The sequence below is a fragment of the Haemaphysalis longicornis genome, unplaced genomic scaffold, assembly GCF_048455015.1.
Source record: "Haemaphysalis longicornis isolate Haplotype H1 unplaced genomic scaffold, Haemaphysalis longicornis Haplotype H1 scaffold_8, whole genome shotgun sequence".
NCBI classification, from domain to species: domain Eukaryota; kingdom Metazoa; phylum Arthropoda; class Arachnida; order Ixodida; family Ixodidae; genus Haemaphysalis; species Haemaphysalis longicornis.
In genome coordinates, this window is record NW_027526445.1 from 25,592,442 (window position 1) to 25,607,154 (window position 14,713).

Below are 14,713 nucleotides of genomic sequence, written 5' to 3' on the forward strand. Positions count from 1 at the left end.
TTAATATCTAGCGTAGTCATTTGAAGTTTGTTTGATGTCATAGTTATTAAGGAAAAGCAGTCTTTTAAACAAACCCAACTCGTACGATGTCAAATCTTCAGGCCCCTTCACAGTGCAAGATAAAAGCTCCTGCCCAAGGTGGAAAAAGAAGACAATGAGCCACAGAAACTGTAAGCACTGGAAGGTCCAGTAAACGATTGCGATGCTTTTCAGTGTATAACAGACACGCAACGAAAATATGCTCCACAGTTTCTCTTGTTGGTTCTCCGTCATTAATGTCGTCTACCATCTGTAACATCCCCTGGCGCGCAAGTCTAGTGCTATTCGTGTACTTCTGTGTGTTTTCCCTGTGCTCTGCGCAACAGTGTTTCATAAATACAGCTCTATTGTTGGATCAGGTGTCTGCCTTGTTCTCTCTGGTGAGGTGCGATGTAGAAATGTCAAACCGGATAAGGACTGAAACATGCAAGCGAGTTGTAAGAGAAATTATCGGCATGTTTGGGAGGTTCACATAACATTTATCCATTCGTTTGCCTATCTACGCTGGACTAGAGTGCTAAGACTTGCTGGCCGATTGCCTCTTCTTCTAGCTCTCTTCAAGGATATTGTTATACTCGTTGCCCTCCTCCCATGGTCGGGGTCCACGGACATTCTGCCAGTTGTCAATGTCCACAGCCTGGACTTCCTGCAAACCAGTGGCCAAGCAAGGAATCACGCGCCATGTAGGCGCGTTGCTCATTGCTGCAACTTGTGCATCGTGGCCTCAAAACAGCTTTTACTCTTTTGAACTCCCACCTGCTCACTGACTCTCCAAGAGCCCTATGCAGCAGGTGTGGAGAGGGCCTATCCGTAATCCACATCCCCGCTCAATGCACAGCACTTGACAAAACATGACGCAAACACTTTCCAGAGCCGTACAGACTACACAATTCTACTACAACCATCCTATTTCATAACCAACGATCCGTTGTTCTCTGTTAATCTTGTTTTTAGTTTTTGAGAGACATAAGATTTTTAAACCTCATTACATATCCCCCATTGCCTTACCTGGCCCGGTACACAAGTCATTCTCATTGCCTGTTAGCTTGTGTCACTTCTATTCCTTACTGACAGGGTTTAGTATGTACCTTATAACCAGTGTCAGTAAATAACTATATTCTTGGCTATCTTTGCCCAACTCCAGCCTTGCACCATTCAAATCAAATCATCAATTAAATCATGTTTTTGCACAGCATGCCTGATCCCTTGCTGTTCTTGCCCTGAATTATGCGGTCGCTGCTCATTGGTTAGCACCATGCACTCGAGGAGGGGCTTGAACTGGAAGTGAACAGGTGAACAAGAACTGTTCAGTTGTGCCCCTATCAACGGTAAAATTGAGAAAATTTGCAGCTCTACACAAACGAACGGTTAGATGCAAGCTCCTTGTAAGTTGCTATGGCAACAGCGGCCATTGGCTCACAAGGGCAAGAATTTTGTTTGATTGATTGATTGTAGGGTTTAACGCTCCGACGCAACGCAGGCGATGAGGCGCGCTGTAGTGGAGGGCTCCGCATTAATTTTGACCCCCTGGGGATGTTTAACGTGCGCCAAAATCTCGTACACACGGGCGTTTTCGCTTTTCGTTTCCATCAGAAAAGCGGCTACCGCGGCCGGGAATCGAACCCGCGACCTCGTGCTTAGCAGCGCAACACCTTAGCCACTGAGCCGCCCAGGCGGGACGCAATGAGTTTGGTGCTTAGGGGGAAGGTAATGCAAACTTCCATTGTGATCAGTTTGATCACGATTCAAGCTGTGGAGGTTCTTTTTTTTTCTTTCTTTTGGACACACTACGGTGCATAACAAATTGACTCATAACAACGAGTTCAACTTCAACAATCTACAGCTGAAAAGTGCTCAAACGACCTGTTCGAATAAATGTTAGGGGCAAAATGGGCCAGCTCAGAATTGGACAGTGGGGAAGTAATAGCTATATCTAAATTCGTTTGGTTCAACGACAGCAGAAGGATGGTAGTATGAGAAAATGTGTTATAGACAAGTGTGCTACCTGATGCACATGTTTTTGTTGGGCAGAAGTGCCTTTTTTAACTTGAAGGTTTAATTTAGGTGCCACATTAGCTTGCTATATAGCTGCAGAAGCATATTATTTTATTTGCAGTGTTTGTTCCGAAAATATAATGCAAGGGCTTTGATTAAAGTGATGACGACAATTCACAGTTCCAGAACCAAATGTAAGTGTTTCTTTGCACCTTTCAGCACTGGACGGTAAAAAGCCTTTTTTTCGAAAATGCAAGGGATTCAGAAGTTGCCTTCAATCGAATCTCCAGAAATGTTCTTAACTTCTATACAGCACCAAGAGCAATAGCACCATTCAGCGATGAAGAAGAGTTACTTTTGCAACTCTGAAAGTGGCAGTCACCTTGTAAACGGCCTCTAGGGTCACCTCCTCAGGAAGTTTCATCTTGAGACCAGCTTCCTCAGCAACCTCCCTGGTGAACTGAACACAAACAGTTACACATATGACAAGATCAATGCAAGCAGTGTCACTTCCCTACAAGTGGCAAGCATTGTCGCAATGCAGACTGCTACACCACCTCATACAATACCGTATTTTCACAGTTCTAACACGCACCTTTTTTCGCAAAAGGCAGCCTTAAAGTTTGCGTGCGCATTACAACTGGGTTCAACACTGAAATTGGCTTTCAATGCTCCCCGATTTATTTTCAATGCAAGTAGGGGCTGGATAAGCAACTTTATGAGGCACAGGAGATTTCTGCGGCCACAGTTGCGTGCGTCGATTAAATGTCTTCTGCCCGGTACGGGGTGTCGTGTGTCGCGGCAGAATCGGTGGCAAATTATTTTTCGTATTTTCATAAGTACATTACTTGTGCGTTACAGTCGGGGGTGAGTTAGAATCGTGCAAATACGGTTTTAAGGGTAAACTTTTCATCTAGCTGCCACTGAAAAATTCTGCCCAAGTGTGCAAAAGCCCAATAATTTGCATTCATGAAAACAATTCGGCGGGAAATTCAAAAGCACACTCCCTTGCATGCCCATCAACCCTCCACCTCTGACAACCAGTGTGGCTGCCGGAAGAAAGGGGGAAAACATGGGAGGGGATGGGTGCCAGGGGGTCTCTTTCAATATCTTGTGCAGCACAGGCACTATGTGCTCACTGGGGCAGAGCGCAAAAGACTGAGCCTACTGTATTACCACCTACACTAAGCTAAGCCCCACATTACAGATAGGTACTTCTCGATACTATTCATACTTTCAAGCTGCGAGACCCTTCAACTATTACTTTCAGACACAGCAGAAAATAAAGCAAACAAGGACAGTGAATTTTCATCTTCCCTGCCCTTTTCTAAGAAAACGCAATCCGCAGAAGAGCGAAGGTTACATCTGCAGAGATTGTTGTAGAACGAAGTTCAATCAAGCTATACTGCCGCTAATGCATTGCAGTGTTTGTCCTTTCCCAGGGGATTCACTAAGACCTGCCGAGTTCTATATGAGGCATTTTGCGGCCCAGTATGTATGCAACAAATGAAATTCAACTTTTCTCATATAGTGAAAGCTTAGGAATAGGTTTTTTTCCCTTCAATTGCATCAAATATAGGCAGAGAATATAACGACAAAACACACACCTGCAGATAAGTTATCACAAAATGTGATAAAATGGGCTACATTGCACAGCGCTCTATTAATATTGATATCTGCCCCTGTTTGCTTGCAGACAAGTTACCCACTCAGAAAATTTTATGCCACGAAAAAAAAGGAAGAACGTAAAAACCAAAAGGGCGACATACCCCTTGCTTTCTGAACTCATAACGTAGTGAAGCAAACTGTTTCAGGCCTATTGAGCCACCAAGCATGAACACCTGCGAAAAAACATTTCCTTTTAGTGCTTCCACAGAGGAATTGAGGAGTGAAAAATCAAGACAAGGCATGAAAACGAACAGGTCAGCACTGTTCTGTCTTGGACTATCCACCTCTTGGCGTTTCGTCACTCCACATAAATACACAGATGGACAGAATCAGTTCAGACAGCATGTGCCTTCACACTACCTGCTACATTAAATAAGCCTGCTCCTGCTTTATCGTAATTACAGGGGTTGTGGCGAGAGAACATCTGCACTTTTTTGCACAGTGCGCAAGTGACATAATGTAGCACACTTTGCACTGAAGTTGACCTGATGCAGACCAGATGAAGTTACTGCAGTTAATTGCCAGACATACTGCACACTTCCCCAACCCACTCTACACAAAAAAACAAAAATTATAAGCCACAGTTAACTGGTTTTGGGGAGCCCTTCTTACCTATGGAGCACTCAGTTGGGGGGAGGGCGAGGGGGGCTATATAAAGAAAATTAGATATTTAGATATGCAACTACAGCAAAGCGAAGGTCAAACAAATGAGCTATGCATTTCTCCTCTGGGACACTGCTTCATTCTGTTTCACATGTAGGGATGCAGGACATGACGAGTGCTCTGCCCAATATATGCGCACCCTATTCAACTTGCTTGCACCCATCTCCTGGCATTTTCAGGAGTGCTTGCTTCCAAATCTGATGCAAAAGTCCTGCTGTAGAGGTGATAGTGCGCACAGTTCAGTGTAATTGCATTCAGGGTCAGCCCTGCTCTGTACTGAGTAGCAATTTTGTTTCCCCCCCTTTTAATTCTTCTAGAGAATTCTTCCATGGGCATGATAAGCTGTTAAACGCTTGCTTTCACACAAACAGCCAGGTCTTTTGATAAAAGCACAGACTGCTTCAAGTTACCATCTTGGTTTAAAATTTGGGCATCACGCGGTGATGCTGCATCTGGGCTGTGATACGCGCTGTAGAGGTGGGCTGAAACATTAATTAGGCCTACTCGACGCTATTTATACGTACGTTGCAGTTGTAAACACGCAGATGCATTTGTACTTTGCCCACGCCCCACCTGCCTATTGGCAAAGAGAAGAGGCTTGTTTGGGAAAGGCAGATCCAAAGAAAATGCAAACACATGGACACAGGAGAGACTCACAAGGGCGGGAAATTTTTTACATTATTAACTCTGCCAGTTTCATTGAATTACTTGTACGTCCTTGTGTTTTTATCCAGCTGTGTCATCATGCACACATGCCATCACAAAAAATTGGAACAGGGATTTTTGAATATCACAAAATATTTGTCTTGCTAGATTTATGACAGCCATTACCGGTTTACAGCAAGCTTTTTCTATTAGAGAGGATTCTTTTAAATGCACCGCAATGCAGCCACACAGTCTCCGGACGAAGAAATTCATGTAAATGTACGAGACCGTGTTCCAATTACTTTTGTCGGCACCTGTTCCTGTATGGTGTCCCTCTCCAATCACAAATGCTGGAACAGAGAAAAAGACCTCACACTGGCAGGGCATATCCCCACCCCCTCCTGGAAGCCCCGACACTGGGAGAGTTAGCAAGAAGTCAATGTAGCTTGGCACAAAGCTGCATGCTATGCGTGCGTATTGGCAAATTAAAACTTACATCAACAGCAACTACTCCTTCAAGTCTGGGAGAGAGAGAGAGAGAGAAGTGAACTTTATTGAAGTCTCCGGCGGAGGTAGCAGGGTGCCACGCAGGGCCCTCTTGCTACCTGACTATGTGGGGGCAGTCATCAAGTCGTGTTCCGTAGCTTACGTCGGGGAATCCAACACTCTCCGCGAGGCTTCAGCCCCTGGATTGCGTCGGATGCATCCCTGCGCGTTTGGCGAGCGAGAGCTGCCTCGATCCGCTGGACCGCCTGTAACTGTTGCACTGAGTCCTGTGCTAACACGGCTCTAGCAATGTCCTTCGGCAGCCTGCCTGGGTAGGCAGCCACCTCTTCTGGATGCAGTTCACAATCCCACAACACGTGAGTCAGCGTAGCAGTAGCACTCTTACACACACTGCACTTTTCGCTGTTGTAGACGTCGGGGCACATGTAGCGCGCGAGCGCCGGCGTGAGCACCGAGTTCATTTGCAACTGTCTATAGAGCACCGCCTGTTCCCGCGAGAGCAGCGGGTGCGGGCCCGGCATAGAGGGGCGTGCGCTCCGATACCAGTCCAATACATTCGCGTAGCTCGTTACAGGCTCGGCGTCTTCATCGTCGCAGCTGTTGTCTTCGCCGTCGCTGGCGTCGTTCGCAGCAGCTTGCTCCTCCGCAGAGACGAGGGACGGTGCTGCCACCACGCGGCGAGTGAGTCCTCGCGCGGCGGCGTCCGCCGTGTCGTTGCGGTTGGGGGAGCTCCCGCAACTGTAGCCTTGGTGCGCCGGGAACCAGCGGAGATGAGTCCGCAGTCTCTCGTCGCACTGTCTGACACCGCACTTCACAACGCGCACTGCACTAGCACACACACTGTTCTTGCTGTAGTTCCGGATCGCTGTGCGGGAGTCGCTCAGGATCGTCGTGCACTTGTCGTCGGTGAGAGCCAGCGCGATGGCTGTCTCCTCCGCTTGATGCGCCCGCAGCACGCGAACGCTGCAGGCACTGTAGACTTCGCCCGTCGTAGCTCGCACGACGACGGCTACGTAGGTGTCTTCTCTGTCTTTGTACTTGGCGGCGTCCACGTACAGGGCGCCGGTGTCGGTGGCATGGGTTTCGATGAGCGCTTTGGCCCGCGCCTCCCATCGACCGCGGTTGTGCTCGGGATGCACGTTCCCCGGCAAGGGTGCCACCACTAATCGGCGCAGGGCTCCCTCCGGGAGAGCGCCGCCGTCACGCTCGTCGTTGCTTGTAGTACTCGCACCCAGGCCGAGTTTGGCCAGGATGCTTCTTCCCGTCTGCGTAGTCAGGAGCCGATCGCGTTGAGAGGTCCGCTGCGCTTCTGCAATTTCTTCAAGGGTGTTGTGTACCCCCAGCTCCAGCAGCTTGGCTGTGCTTGCGCAGTTGTATAGGCCCAGCGCTGCTTTGTACGTCTTCCGGATGGCTGCGTTGATCCAGTCGCGCTCCTGTACCTTCCAGTAGTGGAACGCACCGACGTAGGCGACGTGGCTGACGGCGAAGGAATGGACCAGTCGTAGCAGGCTGGTTTCCTTCATCCCCCTGTGTCGCGTCGCAACTCGCTTGATGAGTCGCGTTGCAGTTCCCATCTTCGTGACGAACTTTTCCACGGTAGCGCCGTTGCTCCTACTGGCTTCGAGCACCATGCCCAGGACGCGGAGCCTCGAGACGTTCGGAATGACGGTCCCGTCTCTCGTTCGGAGCACGATCCGCTCCGAGTCTTCGGTAGCTTTCCTTCTGTACCGCCCCGGCGGCGGGACGATCAGGAGCTCGGACTTTTGCGGCGAGCCCAGTGCCGTCCAGCTGGTCTTCTATAGCGTTCATAGCTTCTTGTAGCGTCTCCTCGATGTGCCCGTCGCTGCCGCCAGGCACCCACAGCGTGATATCGTCCGCGTAGATCGTGTAACGGACTTGCGGGACTTGCGCGTTCAGCCGCTCCGCAACGCCGATCATGACCAGGTTGAAGAGCAGCGGTGATATCACGGACCCTTGCGGCGTGCCGACGCTGCCTAGGGTCTTCTCGTCCAGTTGTAGGTTGCCCGCTTGGATCTTCACCGTCCGGTTAGACAGAAAGTCCCTCATGTAGTTGTAGGATCTTCGTCCAAGTCCCAGCCGCGAGGTCTGCGACAGGATTGCCGAGTGGCGCACCTTGTCGAAAGCGCTCTGCAGGTCTAGGCCAAGGACGGCTCTGTTGTCGTTGGTGGGAACCGACACGTCCAGGATCTCGTGCTGGAGCTGTATCATCGCGTCTTGGGTGCTGAGCTTCTCCCGAAAGCCGATCATGGCGTCCGGGTACAGGCCCTTCTCTTCGAGGTAGCGGTTCCATCGGTTTCGCATGACGTGCTCCATCACCTTCCCGACGCACGACGTCAGGGAGATGGGTCGCAGGTTTTCGATGTTGGGCGACTTGCCGGGCTTCGGTATGAGGACCGTGCGGGCCGTCTTCCACTGCTTCGGTAGTTTACCTTTTCTCCAACATTTGTTGAAATATCTTGTAAGTGCTGCGATCGCCCCGTCGTTGAGGTTACGCAGCGCTCGGTTGTGAAGCCGGTCCGGCCCTGCGGCCGACTTGCAGTTAAGCTCCCGCAGTACCGCTCGAACCTCACATTCCTCGATCTCCCGATCCAGTTCAGGGTTGTCCGGGCCGCTATGCTCGGTGTGAGTCTCGCTGGCTTCGACGGGGAGGTACTTGGCGTTGATACGCTTGCAGGCCTCTTCTTCGCCCAGCTCTTTGACGGCGGTGTAGATCGTTTGGGCGAGCTTGTGCTGTTGGTGGCCCCTGGTGGACTTGTCGTCCAACAGATGCCGCAGCAGCTTCCAAGTCTGCCCCTTGTGCAGCTGTCCGTCGGCGGCGCTGCACGTCGCATACCACTGCTGTGAGCACAACTCTCTGCTGTACTTTTCGATGGCGCGGCCCAGCTCGGCGACCCGTTTCCGGAGCCGCCGGTTGTGCCGCTGCCTCTTCCATCTTCTTTGCAAGGACTGTCTGGCCTCGATCATGTGAGCCAGCTTACTGTCGACTTGCTTGACATTTTCTTCTACGTCCAGCTCGGCGGTGACCGAGTCGGCCGCAGAAGCGATCCGCCCCGTCCATGCCTCGATGTCGTCAATCTTGTGGTCGAGCTCGTCGAGGGTGGCACGGAAGCGCGTCCAGTCTGTGAGCTTGTGCTTGAATTTTCTGTGGTCGTTGTGCATCGTTGTGGGTACGTTCAATTCTATGATGTAGTGATCGCTGCCTAGGTTGTGGCCGGTGTTGTGCCAGGTCGCCGTTCCTCTTGTCTTGCCAGAGAGCCGAACGAAGGTGAGGTCCGGGTTCGTGTCTCTTGTGGTTGATGTGCCGATCCTTGTCGGAGTGTCCGGGTCCGTGAAAAGCACGAAGCCGGCGTTCGACGCTTCTTCTAATAGTTCCCTTCCCTTGACCGAGGTGCGGCTGTACCCCAGCTCTTTGTGCGGCGCGTTGAAGTCGCCGCACACCACCGTCGTGTCGTTGGGCTTAGTCTTCACAGTCTTGTGTAGGAGTGCCTTGAATTTCTGCTCCCCGTGTGTGGGGTTGCTGTAAACATTCACCAGTAGCATGGCTTCTTGTTTCCTTCTGCCCACCACGATCTCGGTAACGCAGTACTCAATGGAGCTGCGGCCGAGAAAGTTCTCGTGGTGGATGGAAGTGAGTCCCTTCCGCACAAAGGTACACACACCCTGCGCGGCTCCCTTGCCGCACTCCCGCGCACTGGGCGGGCTGGAGTAGGCTCGGTATCCCGGCAGTGACGGTGTGTCCTCCATGTGGGTCTCTTGTATCATTATAACGTCTGGCAGTTGTCTGGCGCTTGTCATGTGTTGCTGTAGTGCCGCCTTCCGACACCGAAAGCCGTTGGCGTTCCAGTGCCACATCTTCAGTCCTGTGCGGGTTGTGAGGTTTCGGTCCATGTTGGTGAAATCGGTGTTGGCGATTGGTTGCAGGGATTGCTCTCTCCATTCTTCGCGTTAATAAGCTGGTTCAATAGTGCCTCCATTTTTGCAAAGCCTGCAGTAACTCGGCGTTCGAGCGCAGTTAGGCGCTTGTTCTGCGGTTCGCTGCGCTTCTGGAGCCTACTCAAGCGTACGTTAGTACTTTCACGTTCTTTGTTCACGGCCTTGCGATCTCTGAACGAGGATCGGGATATTTCTACCTCCTGCTCGTTCATGTCTTCCTCCTCTTGTTGCGGGGCCGGTGCTGTAAACTCTGGGGTTGTGGGAGTAACTGCAGGTGTTTCCTCTGTTTGAGGTGGCGTAGTCTGTCGTTGAACGGGCGTTTGCTGTGATCGCGGCGTTAGGGTGGGTGGTCTCTGTGCAGTCCCCAGGGACCATGTGGGGTTCAACTGAGGCGCTCCCGCGGGTAGCTGTGCCGTACGCAGTAGTCGTAGAATTTCCTCCTGGCCTTGCTTCAATTCCCTGACCTGAGCTTTCAAGCTCATGTTCTCCGCCTGTAGGTTTGCGTTGGCTTGTTGTAAAGCTCGCATCTTGTCCTCGAGCTGCGGTGTTCGGCTCTTGCTTCTCCGGCGGTTAGTTACCAAAGCAGTCCACGTGGCACGTTCTTGGGAGCGAGACTCGCGGCGTGCAGGTTGAGCGGCGCGCTGCTTGCTTCTGCTACTGCTTTCCCGCCCGAGCAACGTGGCACGATTCGGTTGGGCGGAGTCAGCGCGCGTGCAGCTGCGGCTCGTGCTGCGCTGGCGTCTCCCCATTGGCTGGCTGGCCTGGAGAGGAGGAAACTCTGCAAGGTTCCCGCTCGCTATGCTGACGCGTTTCGGTGACGTAGGTCTCGCTTTTTCCCATCTTCGCTTCTTTACCAAATATGGCATCTTGAAGCGGTTGCTGCAACCCGGCGCCACCGTCGGGTGGGGGCCGTTACATAACTTGCAACGTGGCTTGCAGTCTTCGGCGTGCGCTTCGCTTGGGTTAGGCTTACCACAAGCGAAGCACACTTTCACGTTTGGTTGCGGGCATACATCTTGCCGGTGGCCTATCTTGCCACAGGTTCGACGCACTTGATGGTGTTGACGATACAGGGTGCATCGGACGAGTGCGGCGCCGTATTTCACGGTAGAGGGTACTTTCTGTCCCTGAAACAGGACCAGTACCGCCGTTGATTCTCCAATACGATGGGCCTCGATGGCTGTAGGGTTCCCTGGGTGTATGATGTTGTCGCGGATGTCTGCCACGGTGTCCGGCGTTGGAATCCCATGAATGACTCCTTTCGAAGTATCATGCGGAGCCGCGAAGTAGGCGTTAGTTTCGTGAGTTTGTCCCCCAATGATCAGCGAGCGCAGCTTGACGTATCGTCTGGCTCGTTGCTCGTCCGGGGTGCTAACTACAATGATATTCTGTGCCACGTTGGCGCAGATCGTATCCTGCATTGCCTCTGCTTTGGTAATCCCTACGGACGTCCATATGGCTGCCGTGAGGGTTGGGGCTTCGACGCGTCCCGTGTTCAGACCGCCTTTCGGCCGTATAATGATTTTGCTCTCTTCTCGTGGAATGTTCATCGGCATGCGAGCTGCTCGCGATATATTTGCAGTAACTTTCTTGACATACTGCGCTTGGGTATAGCGCGATTCATGCTTCTTGGTGGGGGTGGACTCACCGGCGAAGCAGGACTGCGATGTTGGCTTGTGCTGACGTGGCTTCCGCACGGCAGTCTCCCATCCCGCGAAGTCGTTGTCTTGTAAGTCTTCGCCTTGTACCGTTATAGCTGTACGACCGTCGAGATGGCCAAGCTGTGGTTGTAGGGCTTGCACTTCTCGATCGTCAAGTTTCCATCGCCGAAGCCATGTCGCTCGTACGGCTAAACTTTTGGTATCCACACGTTCCTTGTAACTTCGCGGATGCCGTAGTGTGAAAACTTGCACGAGTTGGGGTGAATTATCGGGCCTTTTGCCGAAAAAGCGAGGAACCGATGTGCACACCAACATCAGCGAGCGTCGTCTTCTTCTTCCTCTCTGGGAGGTAGCAGGGCACCACATTGTCTCCAACAGACCCTGACAAAGTGATGGTCATTAAAGCTGCATTCTGATGGCCTTTTTTCGTAATGCCTCCAGCACCCTTGCCCGGTCTCCCATCCACCACGCTGACGGGCGACAAAACTGCAAAAATTAAGCACTTGTAGGAAACCATGCCCAAGGGTTGTACTATGTACACTTTTCACAGCCTGTGAGCACGTTTTAGCAGCTTGCCTTCGGTAGCAACGACTGAGTGTCCGGCATTTGTATATTTTTTCTGACTTCTTTCTTTTCTTCGCCCTCATTTCATAGCTACTTTTGCTGAGGCCCTCTTCCCTATACAAACGACTGGCTGTTACTGAAAAGCCGAGACACAACCATGTGGGTCTGTTCAAAGGTTCAACGAATCAAGGTAAGCCCCAACAAGTTTCTGGGACAAAAGAGCATTGTTTTGGAAGGAAGGTGTGAAAGCAGGGAAACTGCGCATCATCCTCTTTTCATGTGTTTGCTATTATTTTATTTATTTATTATTTATTTTTAAAGCATGAATTACTAATCATCCCAAGTTACAGTTTCATTAATATGACCGACATGCCCCCGTGAAAATGGAAAGAGCATTTCTGGCAAGAAATGATAATTTCCAGCTTCTTTTCTGACTATACATATCTATTGATTCTAGCTGGAATCGACAGTTTCTAACTAGAAAAATTCTCAATCTAGCTATAGACGATTATTTCCAGACTGCAGATTTTTTTTTTCTTTTAGCAGGACTGACAACTGTAAGTTACTTCCACCTAGCGTTTAAACGCTAGGTTGGAGTAACGGCTGCCAACCAGAACAAAATCACAATCCATCCAGAAATGAGCTCGAAACTGAAGTTCTAGCTAGAAGTTCTGCCTATTTCTAGCTATAAGAAATTTGTGGTTCAATAATCCAGCTAGAAAAATAATTATTTTCACTTGGAGAGGGGGGGGGCAATATGGGATGAAAGTCAAAGAGAAGAATGGCAGCTGACCAGAGCGTACAATCACTGCCTCCATACTGCATGCACCAAAATGTTTCTGTGAAACAGCCCAATGCTCCAGATGCAGAGACTGACTGCCTTGAGCCGACTCAGTGCAAGTTACGGGTGCCCATCAGATGCCTCCAATCCAGGCATGCTGGCTGCAGATGGTGTGACGACATGCGTTTTGGCATGTTTTTTCACCCTATCTACAACTGGCGTGTCAGCTTTATCGGAACATTCTTGTCAAAAAGAATCTCTTATCAGCATTCTCATTCTGCCTGAATTCTGCTGAAGACTTTCACGCCAGTGTCTACCGCTTCGCTGATCCTTCACTTGAAGCAGCCCCCATTTGACCCCCCTGACAATTAGGTTCTCCCAGTTTTTTGGTGGCCTGTGTAGCAAGCCACATATTCTGCTTTTCTTACACTGCTTTTGAGGCCTCCCTCTTCAGAAGCTGTTTGATTGTGCTGCTGCCCGGCACCTAAGGCACGCAACTCGTTCAAGATTTAGAATAAAATCGTTTTCCTGTTCTCTTATTTCTTTGAGCAGAAAAATTATGCCTGGTGGGGCCCGCCTTACACTGGGGATTGCCAAAACTGGTCCGGCTTAAGCTGGAATCACAAGAAAATAGGCGCGGGTAGACCAAAAAGAAGACTGGATTTTCCCATAAATCTTTGTGTAATATAACTTCAAGCTCTAAGCGCTAGACTGCAAGAAAAAAAAAGAGTTGCATGGTTAAACTTGTATTACATTTTTTTGGGCACTGGTTCCCTGTTGATAGAATCCCTGGCGAATCCCCGGATATAGGAAACATATGCACAGCATGCGGTCACACAGCTAAGCCGAATGATAAGCACAGACTCGAAACAGATAAGTCGGAATTCGTATTTCAGAGGTGGATGGGGGAGGGTTGCCCCCATTGAGAGATGACGCGAACGGGCGCGAAACCATGGTACATTCCCACTTGCGAAACTGATTGATTGTAGGGTTTAACGCGCCGACGCAACGCAGGCGATGAGGCGCACCGTAGTGGAGGGCTCCGGATTAATTTTGACCACCTGGAGATCTTTAACGTGCGCCGAAATCTCGTACACACGGGCGTTTTTGCTTTTCCCCTCCATCAGAAAAGCGGCCGCCGCGGCCGGGAATCGAACCCGCGACCTCGTTCTCAGCAGCGCAACGCCTTAGCCACTGAGCCACCGCGGCGGGTCACTTGCGAAACTAAAGCTCAAGAACGAAAGCAAACTATTGGCAAAAGTTTCAACGCGTATTCTTTACATTTTGGAGCATTCGTTGGTGTAAAGGAGCCACAATAATGCTGTAACAGTCGATCGCAAACGCAGATAGCTTCCACCAGATACTCGATGTGGTTGAAACTTGCAGACCACACTTACCAAGAACGGAACACCGAGCCTGAGAAACTTGCGTCGGTAGACGTACTGGTAGACCGATCTAAAGTTAATTGCTGCCATGTCGACTAAATGTCTAAACAAACTTAAAGGGACACTGAAGTGAATTTGTCAAGCTCCCGTTTTTGCTTGCACTGCGTAGACTGGCTCAAATTAGCACACTTTTCATCGTTTATCCGGTTGACAAATCGGTAATTATTTTACAAAGCGCGAAAGAAGAAAAACTACCATGCGCGGTTTGCGGCGGCCGCACCAACTAAGCTGTGACGTTGGGAGGAGAGGGCACCGTGATTGGACGATGCCCAAGGTTAGCAATCAAACAAGTTTCGGTTTCGGTTTCGGTTCTTTAAAACATGTTTGACATCCGATGGCGTCATTGGATGGGCATTCTCAATATCCCAGTAATCGTAGCACGGCGCTTCTGCCATGTTGTCGGCTGTAAAATGCATAAGATAAGCCTCCCAGGACGACTTGGAATCGTAGCATTCACTAGCCCAGGCCTACGCAGTGCATGAACACCCTCCGCGTCCCCGCAGACGCACAAATGCATGCGCTTTTCCCCCATATTTAGAGCTTGCCTCACTCATGCCTGTATCGTAAAAAGCGTGTTCGCACTAGGCCAAGGGTCTGTTGATTCTGGCCTGTGCCCACTGCCCGCAAGCAGTCGGTGCTTATAGCAACAGCACGCCAACGAGAACTCGCTAGCGCGCCAGTGCCAGGCTGCGCGAGTTCTGCGGACTAGTTCATGGAGCAGTGAACGTTGCGGCCCAAAACAAGGTGAACTCAGTATAGAAAACATCGGCGAAAAGCGAAAAAATACCTTA

At 50.6% G+C, this 14,713-nt stretch overlaps 1 protein-coding gene across 1 annotated transcript; it reads right to left on the bottom strand.

Moving 5' to 3' along the window:
• Positions 1-344: 344 nt before the first annotated feature.
• On the bottom strand, positions 345-14,162 carry LOC144149894 (cytochrome c oxidase assembly protein COX16 homolog, mitochondrial-like). Its single transcript, XM_077681623.1, has 4 exons — positions 13,875-14,162; positions 3,804-3,875; positions 2,417-2,494; positions 345-685 (listed from the first exon to the last, which is right to left on the bottom strand). Exons 1-4 carry the CDS (start codon positions 13,950-13,952, stop codon positions 587-589), a joined length of 327 nt encoding a protein of 108 aa, XP_077537749.1. The 5' UTR covers positions 13,953-14,162; the 3' UTR covers positions 345-586.
• Between the last annotated feature and the right edge of the window lie 551 nt (positions 14,163-14,713).

Bases quoted from the DNA above. Each gene is read 5' to 3' on its own strand.
- LOC144149894 (XM_077681623.1), bottom strand. From the start codon at position 13,952: ATGGCAGCAATTAACTTTAGATCGGTCTACCAGTACGTCTACCGACGC. The intron at 3,876-13,874 runs GTAAGTGTGGTC...GTTTTTTCGCAG, and splicing joins GGCTCGGTGTTCCGTTCTTG to GTGTTCATGCTTGGTGGCTC. The intron at 686-2,416 runs GTGACTGCCACT...ACTGGTTTGCAG, and splicing joins CCCTAGAGGCCGTTTACAAG to GAAGTCCAGGCTGTGGACAT.